The following is a 13,041-nucleotide window of genomic DNA, read 5'->3' as shown; positions in this document are numbered from 1 at the left end:
GTAGGATTCTGGAACAACAGTTTATCGAGGATCCAAAAGAAGCTGCACTAAGGAATTTATCTTGGTTGTTGACAAAGAGAAAAAGGTACAAGTTAGTCTAATAATAATAATTATTATTATTTTCTATTATTTTGTGGTATGAAAGATGTAGTGTAGGGTAAAACGTAATTAGAATCATGGATTTACCTTTTATTTATGACTTGATTTTGGGGTGTTTTTTTTATCAGTTTGTAAAACACAGGTCTCCCTGGCAAAGTATCCAGAAACATTGTCACAATGTAGGGTGCAAAGAAAGACAGTTTTACAGCTTGCCATTCGGGAAAGCTGTAGCTAGCAGTACTAGCCTAAATGTCATTTCAACTAGTACGAAAAACAGTTTTTGATGAGCAGGTTTGATTACAGTTCTTTGGTGATTTTAATTCCCCATAAACATCGCTTGCCCGTCGGGCATAAGAACAGAACTCACTAGCCTGATAGCAAAATCTGCTAGCCCCCAGGCTATTGGACACTACTTTCTTTGCATGCTGCAACATAAACCCTGCTTCAACATTCAAGGTGCTAAGAGGCCTGCTTGATGTTTGAGGCTTCATGACTTTACTGTATAGATTGTTTTCACAAAACGTCACGCCGGCCATATTGGTGTACAATACAATGATCCTGCAGGAATTGAACTCTTTTCTCATGTAAAAACATTCTTTTGTTCCAAGAAATTTACATAGCTGCTGACCACTTGTCACTAACAATGATCTACAAAATTGTGACAAAATTATGACTGTACAACAGTAAATGTCAAAGTAACAATGGAACTGATGTAATTCATTTCTTTCAGACATTCACACTGGAAAGAATTGAGTCAGCTGTTCCACAACTCAAGAAAGTAAGGTATGGTCCTTTTCAGCTTTTTGTGGTACATCTCCCCTTCCTGGTGTGAATATTTGTATTATTCTGTCAAGCAAAATGAGGGTTAGTGTTCCCTTTTCCCCCTCCCAGTACAGCCCTTGTGCTCTTGTGCACCCGAGTTGCCCCTTCCCCTTCCCCTTTTAACGCAGGCTATAATAATAATTATTATTAAAGGCAACAGTAGTTTATTTATCTAACCTCCACCCTTAATCAAGTAATTTGAACTTTCACTTTGGCCGTGGCAGGATTGCTGTAAATGACCTACTAAACACCTGTTATCTAGTAAAGGCCCCCTCTATGCTGTATAAAATAATTTTATTAGACACCTGTCAAAAAGACGTCCCCTATGTGAATGACTACAAAATACTAGGAGATAACAAAAAGGAACAAAATGAACGAATCAAAAAAGAGCAATTCATTCAATTTCTTGCTTGATGAACTAGGGTTTGCAAATTTCGTCTTGCCCAATGTCAAGTTCAAAGTAGAGATAGACCAACGATGGTGACACAATAACCCTAAGCAAGGATTCTGACATCAATGTTGTGATTTGAAAGAGCCATATGGATCTCTAGACTGGCGGCCTAAACGTGTTAATTGGTAGAGTGGATATTCTGCTATTTTTAAACTCTCTTGAGTTGATATTTTTGCCAAAAGCATATTACAGTGAAACCTCTTAGTTTAAGTGGACCCCCAAATTAAGTGGACACCCTCTATTAAGTGGACACTAAGCCAGGTCCTGAAATTAATGTCTTATATTTCCCTTTACAATGAACCCCTATTCGGCGGACACCTCTATTAAGCAGACGCGGACACTAAAATAAATTGTATTTTGCTAATATCTATTGTTAAAACCTCTGTTAAATGGACACCAGACTGAACTGACCAAAGTAGTATTGGATTATGTCCTCGAAATATGTACTGTAGTCAATTAATAAAGGTGAATCAATACATTTAGCTGTCAACAAACTGTAGATAAGACCAATATCCGGCCTTATGATTGTCATCCACGATCAAAAATCACCTCAAAGTCTTGCACAAAGTACAGCGCATCTTTCTTAGCTTCCTTAACAACATGGAAATTAATCACAGTACAGAGTAACCGTTCAATGTTAATTATTAATAGTTAACAAACGTTGCACAATTTTTACAAACCTCTGTTAAGCAGACACCTGGGAAGTTCCCGAAGGTGTCCGCTTAATCACTTTAGTTTTGACCACAAAACTGAGTAGGTTGTGGGTTCAATTCCTGGGGCCTCACTTATACTCAAGGTCTTAAAGATATAAATACTTATGTAACAAATGAATGTACTTCCCTAGCCTGGCAAAGGGCTAGACCTTCACGTGGCTTGGATGACCACGTAAAATGGCATCCTTTCTTTAGAAGGAGACTTCAAAATACATACATGTAGTGTCCTCAATTATTACTTTCGTGCTGAATTTATTGACACTCCAATAAGGTGCATTCTTTTGGGAGGGGGTAGGAAAAAAGGTTTAATTTACACTGTAACCATTTCGGATTATTTATTATTCATAAAGCTTATAGGCTACCAGAATTGACGAATTATCATCAAAGGAAAAAGGCCTTGATCTTTAATCATATTCTTTCAATTCTAAAATTCTTGAAGGTTATGTGACTGGATTAGTCTCGAGAATTTGTATGTGGATATTGGGGTTAGGAAACTGCTCACCTACCCCTCCCCTAAGCCAACACTTACTTCTCACTTAGGGCAAAATGCTGGCTTAGGGGAGAGGTAGGTGGACAGAAATGTAAAAAAAATAATAATAAATAGAGCTTACCTTTGTTCTTGATGATGTATGATGTTGTTGGGAGAAAAGTGATGTCAGTCACTTTTGGAAATGTTTTAAGTTAAAGTTGTATTTTGCTATTGGTAGATCGTCAACTAAGTCAGCCAAGCCAGCAAAGTTACCTGTGACGCCTTCAACTGCAACACTAACGAAATCCCAAAAAACTAAAACAAACAAAACACCAGAAAAGAAGGAAAAGAAGGTGTCAAAACAGGCTTCTCCTGTCAAGAGTACAATCTCATCAACATCTGCTCCAAGCTCTCAGGTATTTTGCTTTACATTATGTTCTTGTAAACTCTATCTCTGTTCTTTAGCCTCCCTCCTGGGAGTTGAGGTGATGCTCGATATACCAAGTCAATAAATATTATATGCACTGTTGTGTCGTTCTATTGTGTGAAGTTTATTATGTTATTGTGTTAGGGCTAGGTATCATTGATGTGTTTATTTGTGATGTCACTCCAGACTTGCTAATAATAATAATAATAATAATAATAATAATAATAATAATAATAATAATAATAATAAATATTCATATAGCACCTATACTTTTCCTATGCTATTCACCTGGTATTTCGTGCACCAGCCGAGAGTTGACTGTTTGTGGAAGCATCGAAAAGGAGAAAGGACAATTCGTCATCGTGTCCTTAAGTCTACCCAAAAACATCCCATTACAAAGTTTCATATCATAATCACCCGGTGGACGTCAAAAAAATGTACCAAATAATAAGCCACATGTGCAGAGCTCTTGTTTTTGAGATGTTAACGTTGTCATCATCTATTGCTTAGGCCCGGTTCAAACATGGCATTTGATATGTGACGAATTAAATCCTTATAAGGAAAACCTATTGTTTTTTGCTCAATAACATTAGTCTCGGCACATTTGACCTTCCAAAGTGTTGCGCCTCACCTGCCTTGGTGATCCCGGAGGCTGAACTAGTTGGGACCTCAGTTCCTGGTAGTTTTAACCGTGCTGGGCAGGTTTTGGGTAAAAGGCCAGACGGGGGGTAAAAGGCCAGACGAATTATTGTAATGCCTGGGCGGCCCAGCTGGTTGAAGGTTGGGAGTGGTTTGATGTCCTTTCCCATTAAAAAAGGGTTTGAATATCAACGTGTAGTTCCCCCCCCCCCCCCCCGCCACGGAAGGCACTTTTGTCTTTTGTTTGAGAACCCCCACCCCTTTGGGAAAAAAACCTCTGTAAGTGTCAAAAGTCGTCTAACTTTCTATTTGATGAGTGTCGCTCAGAAACGTTAAGCTCACTAACACTGATCACTCTTCACTGACTGCACTGCTATATTTCTTTAGTAAATAACCTTTTCATCAACTCTATACTTCAGGAGTCTAGCGCTAAAACTGAAGAAACAACCGTCAATGCTGAATCGGACTTAAGCTCATCATCCTCCAGCGATAGTTCTGATTCTGAAAAGGACGAAAATGAAGATGAATTTGACGAGAAAGATGTTGAGAAACTCAACAGTCTAATGGGCAGTGTAAGTATAATAGTAATTTTTTAGTGATCTTATTATGAAACAACTCTGCAAGTGGACAAGGTGAAGCGAATCCAGCGTCTAATTGGCTACCTAATACCCATAATACATCTTGTTTAACCCCCTGTCTTCAATTTCTCTTGGGACAATTGTAATACAGTGGTAACTGCAAAATTTTAGGGAGTGAACAAGGCGAGTTATGGGCAATGTGAAGATGATGAATGAGATGGGTCTATCTTACCCCCTCTGTTCTCGCAAGAGACAAGAAAACGTGTCATTTGACATATAGAGCGATTTTCATATGACCTTGAAAAATGGTTTCAGTAAGTGTTTGTTATTTGTTTTATCAGCCAATGGATGAAAAGAACAAAACATGGACTCCTCGTTTTCCCGCCAAAGAAAACCCTAATATGGAGAAGGCATTGTTCGATTGACCAATCTTGTTGCAGTATGACGTCAAAGCAATTTCTAGAAAGTTCTTCGGGCATGAAGTTTTTTCAGCCGAGCGTTCGGTTAACCAACCAAAACCCAGGCGCGTTTGTATCCGTTCGATAAACCAATCAAATCGCTGTATTTCCGTTTGTTTGTTGTTTTTGTTTTGTTCGCGCGTTTTCATTTCAAGGTCATACGAAAATCGCTCTAATAAATCCTTTACCGGTCAAGCTTGTTCTAGCAAGATACGGCCTTGGTTTCTTTGAGTTTTTTGTGTCAAGTTCCATAAAAACTCGCGCAAAAAAAAAAAGAACAACAACAACGAACGAGGCCAATACTGGGCCGAGAAGGCGTGGTTATTAAAGTACATACCGGTATATTCAGTGGCAGCTAAACTTTTTACTGTTCCTCACTCATAACCCGCCCATAAAAAGTTAGCCTGCGAAAACATCCGTTTCTCCTCGCTCTCTGCCGCTAGGGACGTTTCGCGAGGAGGAACTCCTCCTAGGAGCGTTGCGTGATGATGCTAAAAACGGCTTTGTAGACTAAAGTACTGGCCGTTTTGGAGTTTGTAATAAATATATTGGAGTGTGTAATAAATATATCAAAACTTTTGCTTTAAGATAAGCAGTGTAAATCCTTTTAATTTGACATTTTTGATATCTTCTTTTTCTTTTAAGATGGATGAAAAAGATATCTTAACCAAGAAGGTAGAAGGTTTCAACACTCTTTGTAAGTATGACATAACGCTTTCAAACTATGTCCTAGGCCTTACGATTACACAAAATAAAATATAAGAAAAGAATATAAACATCACAAAAAGCCAAAATCGTGATTTCCTTCCTTCCTCATTTATGAACTTGATTTCTTCATAGTTTTTCGGGTGGCGTTTCATTTCTTGGAAAATTTTTAATCCAATCCAGGCATCCAGAGCAGCGTATTCTATCTGTGTAAACGTTAAAGGATACTTTTCCCAGTTACTCTTTGCTGTCTTCTTGTTAAGCTCAATTCCCAGAAACGTTTGGGCGAGTGCTTTCAAGCCTGTCTTCCTCATTGAGGGATCGATTTTCTTTGCCATCAACTGAATGTCTGCTAATCCTTCTAGAACCAAACCTAGATCTCTTTTGAGCTTTGAACCGTCTTTCTGTATGTCGCTTCCAACTTTAAGGATGTCTTTGTCTCTGAGTACAAGCTTGAGCGATTTCGGAAACCTGTCCATGTAATAAACGTGTAAAACTAAACAAGAGTTCTCAACGGCTAGTTGAACGACGGCGGTTTCGTTTTCGGTTCCTCCGTACTTTTTGCTAACAAACTGAGGTTTCCACTCAATATCAAACCCAACCGCCAATACTTGTGTAGGACAATCTATAACATTGTATTTTAGCCATTTCTCAGCCTCCAATGCGTCAGTGGTATACACGACCTTGACTCCTTGAGCTAACAAAGGATAAGATAGCTTATACCTTTTCGTTGTAAGGGTCATACTTCTTTGAGAAGTATTCAGCGAAGTGTACTCTGTGTTTGAGTTAAATCGTTTCTCTACATTTGTGCTTGCATTTCGGAGCTGAATCGGATGAGAACGTGCTTCATTTCCTCGACTATAACCTTGTTTCATGGTTGTTGACTTCCGATAGTATTTTATTACCCAATCTCTGCTCTCTACATTGTTTTGAAAGCAAGGCACATAATCTGCATAATCTTCGGCCCGATTTGACGCCGAGAAAGCTTTTGTGCTGCTGAAACCCTGCGATAGTTTTCGTAGTTATGTCCACAGAACGAGGGCGAAGCGAAACGATTTTCCCTGCATTGTCGAAGTGTGCATGGGCAGAAATCAGAGACAGCCAGCGGTCAATTTGCGGGCTCATGCCTGTTTTCGATTTCTTTCAAAATGATAAAATTGTGTTAAAAGTAGAGAATCAAGCTTTAAAGTATATTTTATATCTTTAAAGGTGATCTAAAAGTACCAAAAGCTTTCTTTCTTTAAAAAAAGTGTTGCGCAATCCCCATACGTTTTAGTCACGCTTGTTGTCACGGGTTGTTACGGACATCACACCAAAGCCAGATAAAATATAGAATCTGCTATCTTTACAAAACAGCGGTTTTCCCACGTATCATAACATGCTCCATGTAAGCTTTCCCGACTTTGATGTTCAAAAATGGTGGACTCTTGTTTTGTGCTGCAGAAGCGGCAAAACCTGTTCATTTCTTCGGCAATTTCGGGTGCCATTGGCTCATAAATTCCTCAATATCTTTAACTTCTTGAGGAACTTTTTGGATGCAACATTCTGCCGTAGAAATGGTTTAAAATGAAAGATAATAGGCCCAAGTTTGTACCGCGATGCTCGCAGGTCTTCGGCGGCACTTTTCTCTTCGCGTACAATGGCTTCAATGTTGGTAGCCGATATACAGTGTTTGTATGGCGAGATCAATATGACTGTTGTATGGCGCTGGCGTAATTTGCCGAGTAACCGAGAGGAAATGAGTAAGAACCTCAAAACTTCGCACAAAGTAGCCTTATCCTGCCACAATAACATACCGATGCTCGCAGGTATGAAATTCCTTTTCACTCCAATGTAATTTGTAAGAATTTCTCTCCCGCCATACAAATCCTTATTAGAGTCAGACATGTTTAAAGGCCCTTAGGATCCACAATGCGCATGCTAAGCGGCCATGCTGTCCTTAATTTCTGCCCATGGGGACTTGGCACAAGTAACGATGACCGATATGTCAGCTTAGAATCTTGGTCGTGGCATTGACTATCGCTATCTGAGCCACTAGATGAATCCTGGTATCGATAGCTCGGTCGTTCGTCAAGCCTTGCTTGAGACATCATGCGATGGCGAAAACCCTCCAAAACGATATAAAACTAAGACTAGAATCAATTGAAAAGTCATCGGCACAATCAAGCAGGTACAAGAACACTGGACTGTGGTGAACACGTGATGTGGCCTAAGCTCACGATACAGGAATTGGTACCGCTTCCCCCCCCCCCCCCCCCTTGGGAGTTAGTCACTCGTGCAACTATTGGCGAAAACTCTTTAGACCCTGTAGTGACGAAAAACATTGCCGTAGTTGACGGGATTCTAAGGGGGGAGTACAAGTATATCTGAGGTCACAATTTCGAGAATGTGTTGAATTATTGTAGCCTGTGTACGGCCGCCCCTTGCGGGGTAGACTGCGCGAAGTCTCTTGTTTTTCTTTGCAAAATTACTACACGCGAAACCTAAGCACGCCAACGGAGAAGCCGGGAGCCGCGAGAAACGAGGGCGTAAGACCGAGAAGAAAAAAGATTTCTCTTTCTCGTCTCGTCTCTGTAATAATAACGTCGTGGTTTGGAATCGCGCTGGATGAGATAAGAACTAGACGGATTTTAAGAGAAAAGGCGGACTGCAAGCAGTCTTCTTGCGGGGAGGGGGCGGCTATGCACAGCCTAAATAATTGTGATGATGAAATAAATGACATTTATTTATTAACACAGATTGTTCACTGCGAGAAAAACTTGTATATATACTTATTAAAAATTGAATAGGTCCCCGTTGTTTGTGTTCACAGGTGAAGATCTCCAGTTAAGCGAATCAGGAAGTGACAGCGATTGACAAGAGATCGTGGCCGGTATCTAACAAACGAATTTTTAGTCATTAATTTATAAGATATTTAATTATAATTTATGCTAATATATGCATTGACCGCTTTGCATTTAAAAAGATATATTTGGTTGAAACGGTTATTTTTCATTTTCCACATTGTGTCTTTACTGAAAAATGCTTTCTGTTTCTTTACGACGATACTTTTTCATCCTTTATTCCCTTTAGGCCTTACGTCATCTTGTTGGCAAACTCTGTCTACCGAAATTTTTCTGCATTTTTTCTTAATTTTTAAAAATGGAACTGGAATTGAGAGTGTTTTGACGGTAAGATAGTCATCTGACAATAACTTTGCAACCACCTGCATCGATGAAATTTGGTGCAATCGGGAAACCTCGTTCCCAGGTTCCTGCCTTATAATACTGGTCCCTACGAAGCGAGAGGGGACCAGGGAGTAGTCATTACGTCTTTTTCTAATTGTCCTCAGCTTCACTTCACTGGAGATACTCGGTTTGTAACCAAAAAAAATAATACATACCCGTGATAAATAAAGGGGAAACTGAAAACTTTTAATCAAAAAGAAGTAAAATGTATGTAAAATTAAACTTGAGCTGATAGTAAAATTAACTTTATATTCAACCCTGATATAGTTTGGCGCCTGTATCCAAGGCGTCTCTCGAGCTGTACCATAAAACGAATTGTAGATAGTTCTTCTAAACTGAAGTTCAAACTGATTAACTGATGTTTAAATCTTAGTTGCCGTTTGCCAGTGTTTGCACGGCAGATGATCAAAGACATGACCGTACCTAGCACAACTTATGCTTAAATAGTACTGGTCTTTGAATTACTCATCAAACTGTGTTTTAAAGAATTTTTGGAGTCACTTGACGAAACATCTGCTTGTAGTGTCCATTCCCTGGACCATTGTCAACGAAATCGGTTCTGTTTTGTCTAGCAAAACTAATGAACCGAGAAAAAGACGGTTATGGAACTTAAACTTGAGCGAAAAATTGTTTAGTATGTTTATCTGTTAATATCTTGATCTTCATAAATCTTTAATTCTATGACTTGACGATGTTGTCCAATAGAACAACACAGAAATCGACCAAAATAAAGAAAGAAACAGCTAGATTGCTCTCACTCACACAACTTTCCTGATTTCCCCACCTATTTCCAAGGGAAATGCTTTTGAGAACTTAAAGTTGACTTTCAAAATTTGGACGAGTTTCTTCATTCAACTGAATTTACATAAAGTAATTTCTTTTCTGTAAATAATCTGAAAAAAGAGAGAATTTAATATCTGCTAAATAAATATACGTTTTTAGGACTGCAAATATTATTTTTGCTTTTATACTCTTTTGGGTGGAGTGGGAGGCATCTTAACTAAACGTTTCTCGATAACTCTTGTGTCGACGCTACTAAAGCCGCTCCACAAATTTTTCAGGCACTTTTCCTCGGCCTTGGACTGATATCTATTTTGTGCTTTGCTTTAAAGGTTTAACCTCGTTTACACAAAAATCATTTGAATGATGTTGCAGTGAAATCATGTGAACTCTCCTCAAATCTGTAATTGCAAAGAGTTTAATAGCTTGTAGCTCAAGGCTTAACAAGGTGTTGGTATGGGAGCTAGAGGAGCTACATTACCGTTTGTCCAACCTGAAAAATAAAAGGCAGTCTGTGACTGCTTATGGCCTTTGCTTTACTTTTGCAGAATATTGTAAAAATAAGCAATGTTGTCCTAGAAATACGATTCTCACAAAGCCTTGCGTTGCTCAGAGAATGACCCAACAGTAAGAACAAAAGAGAAAAACAACATGTCCTAGCCGGAAATCGCACGCATGCCAGGTACACAAGTATATGATTACTCTCCCAGCAGTTGACGAAAGTATTCTGTTTTGGGGACCCTTTTCCTTCTTTAATGGGCTATTAGGAAAGTTGAACTTGTAAAAGTTTTATTAAATTGACCCCTGGATCAAAATTCGTCCTTCAAGATAGTCCCATAATGCAATTCGACACTACACCGACCCAATGCAATTCGACACTACACCGACCAAGTCCATCTGCATGCGCACCCTGAAAATGACCATTATTGCTGGGGTGGGGTGGGTAGAGGGGCAGAAAAGTCCTGTTTAAACCATTTTATTTTACCCTTGCTTTAAATTTTGTCATTTGTCTCTGTGTTGGGTATTAAATGCCAGTGGTTATAACACGAAGAAAAGTAACGATTTATATCTAAGAAAAAATTGAAATACAGGACGTACACCTTTATGCATTGATCCTGTTTGAGAAAAGTGCTTTTTCTGTGATTAAAAAATACTTCCAACCAATCACCCGCGTGGTATTGTTTTTAAAACGCTCAATGAAACTTTGTTTTTAATTTTACTGCTAATTTACATGAAACAATTACAAACTAACGCAGCGATAAGCTCAGTAAATAACGAACGAAATAAAACGCCCTAAAATGGACGTTTAAAACGCCGATAAAACATGGTGACCATTTATTTATTTTTCAATACAGGTGCGCAGTGTATTTGTAAAGAACATAGCGGGTCGTTTTCACAGAGCAGTCAGTGGATCTGAGCATTTTCGAGTGACGCTCAGTTTTATATTGCTTAACACTGTGTAAGCGTTTTTCCTCGCGGCTCATTTATATCATGGTACACTGCAGCACTAATATTGTAATATTTGCATCAAATATTTATGAAGTTCATCACTTTCTTTGTTTGTCATCTAAACTACTAGTTTGATCCCAGCAGGGGAAAATTTACATAAAGTCCTCAGTTCACAATTATAGAAAACACTTAAATGTGTTTTTCCGAGTGACTGCGTCGAGCGCGCTCAAGGAAGAGCAACACATGGACCATAAGAGAAGGGCTTAGTGCTGTTGACTTATATCTACTGATCACGCTATGGAGAATAATAATCATAGCCTCATGGCTGACAGGAAAAAGAACTCGAGAGTCAGGAAAACTTCTTCAGTGAACAAGAGCGTTTGGGCACAGTCGGCGACTAAGAAAGCGAGGAATGCGATTGACAATTTCGAAAATTTGATCCAGGCACGGCTTAGAGAAGCCACAAGGGAGGAAATAGTAGGAGCGATTGTGGCAATTATCCTGACGCTGGTAATTTTTGGGTATTCTCTGTACGTTGGGAATTATCTTGTGGCCCTGATTGTGATCGCTGTTTGGGTGACGACGTAAGAGTACAATATCATTAAAGGAGGTTGAATCTACGTGGCCGCAGCAAGGAAGGTTACGATGTGAAGCGACAAAGGCGCTTGTGAAAAATGTATGTTTACTGGCTGTATTTGCAAATCATTGAAGCCGGAGAGAACTTAAAGTGAGTCTTGTTTGCCGACGAAACAATCTTGAGTAAGTATTTGAAAACAAAAACAGACCACCTCTATGCAGAATATTTTGAGAATTGTCATTGTTTATTCATTCATGTCTTGGTCTACGGATTAAATCTATTTGTGGCTGCTGGACACCGTTTTGTACTATGACAGTGCAACTATGTCAGCATTGGTGATGTGGATCGACCGAGCCGAATTTGCATTTTACAGCGAAACAATAAAATTTTGTACAATCCTGACCCCTTAATAATATAAGCAAAGCCAGAGTTGAATCAAAAAGTTATTCAAAGGCGTTAACCTTTAAGAGAATTTAAAATAATGCCTTTTTATTTATGCCGTTTCTTTGAAAAAAAAAAACAACAGCAGAACAGAAGCATCTTTGTAAATTACACATTAAAATAATGTTACGCTTTAAATTAGTGGAAAATAATGACAAGGCTGGTAAAAGGAAGTCCTTCGTTTTTATTGATATTGTTCACTGACCATGCAATGACCGCAAATGTTGGGGTTTGTAATACGCTTAGACCGAAGCCGTCTTAGCGAAAAATAGAGAATTTATTATTCACATTGTTCTCAATTATTACGAGGGTTTTATTGCAGTGAAGACATTGTTGGCTAATTGCGCGGAGCAAAGTGTTGTTAAACAAAGCAGAAAAACCCTTCTTTCGGACTAGCTTGACATGTAATGGGGCATTTTGAAATGTTTTCTCTTAATTACTTGTCCAAAATGTGCCCTTACGTCATAGCAAAGCTACCTTGGGTTAATTGCTTTTATCGTATTTTTAACACCTTTGAAATAGAAACACAGTAATTTACGATCAAAGAAGTAGTCATCTATATGCGAGTAAAGAACGTCTCTGCTATCGATTGAATACCATAATGAAGCCTATTGAATTTCTAATCATTGTGATTACTTTTAAGGGAATCTAGTTGGTCGTAATTTCCATTTTTTAGCCTACTGGCGTTAAAAAAACCATGGAACTTCTTATGGAAGCCTTGCCTACAATTAATGCAAAACAAAAACAATTGCGGAGTAATTTTCAACTTAAGCAGCTGTTTTTTGCAACATTTGTTTTTGTACCTATCATTCTTTTCATATTCTGACTAACTGATTCGAAACATTCATTGTAAATAGTTTTTTTAGGATGAGTCTGTCAGTCAGTCAACTCATAAAGGGGTATTCCAATAACATCTACTGTATCTTAGATCGACTACTAGTGGATATAAGATATAGGACCTGTGCTCCGCCAGATACGAGAAGTCACTCTTTAGATCTAGCCATTCGTTCATTAATTTATGTATTTATATATTTATTTATTCGTTCGTCCGTTCATTATAGCATTCAAATGAGCCTAGAAGAAAAGGTTCAACTACCAAGAGTGAACAGCCTAGACTGACAAATTTTCCGCCAAAAGCCTAAATAGTCTTTAAACATCCCTTAACAACCCGTGCGCTGCTCCATTTTTTTTTTGGCCGGAAGGGGG

The 13,041-nt window shown here is 38.7% G+C and overlaps 3 protein-coding genes across 3 annotated transcripts in view; 2 read left to right on the top strand and 1 right to left on the bottom strand.

The window, feature by feature from the left end:
* Positions 1–9,674, top strand: part of LOC140930279 (uncharacterized) — a 12,689-nt gene extending 3,015 nt beyond the window's left edge. Inside the window, exons 3-8 of the mRNA XM_073379957.1 lie at positions 5–85; positions 830–882; positions 2,793–2,970; positions 4,040–4,192; positions 5,302–5,353; positions 8,174–9,674. Of these exons, the coding sequence (XP_073236058.1) occupies positions 5–85; positions 830–882; positions 2,793–2,970; positions 4,040–4,192; positions 5,302–5,353; positions 8,174–8,217 (561 nt within the window). The 3' untranslated portion in view covers positions 8,218–9,674. The remainder of the gene's footprint in view (positions 1–4; positions 86–829; positions 883–2,792; positions 2,971–4,039; positions 4,193–5,301; positions 5,354–8,173) is intronic.
* The window catches only part of LOC140930284 (amidase-like), a 117,834-nt gene that overhangs the window by 36,078 nt on the left and 68,715 nt on the right, over positions 1–13,041 (top strand). The window lies entirely within an intron of this gene.
* On the bottom strand, positions 5,211–6,282 carry LOC140930278 (uncharacterized). Its single transcript, XM_073379956.1, has one exon. It carries the CDS (start codon positions 6,234–6,236, stop codon positions 5,379–5,381), a length of 858 nt encoding a protein of 285 aa, XP_073236057.1. The 5' UTR covers positions 6,237–6,282; the 3' UTR covers positions 5,211–5,378.

This window comes from Porites lutea, chromosome 3 (assembly GCF_958299795.1).
Source record: "Porites lutea chromosome 3, jaPorLute2.1, whole genome shotgun sequence".
Taxonomy (NCBI): domain Eukaryota; kingdom Metazoa; phylum Cnidaria; class Anthozoa; order Scleractinia; family Poritidae; genus Porites; species Porites lutea.
This window is presented reverse-complemented; position numbering and strand designations above follow the sequence as displayed.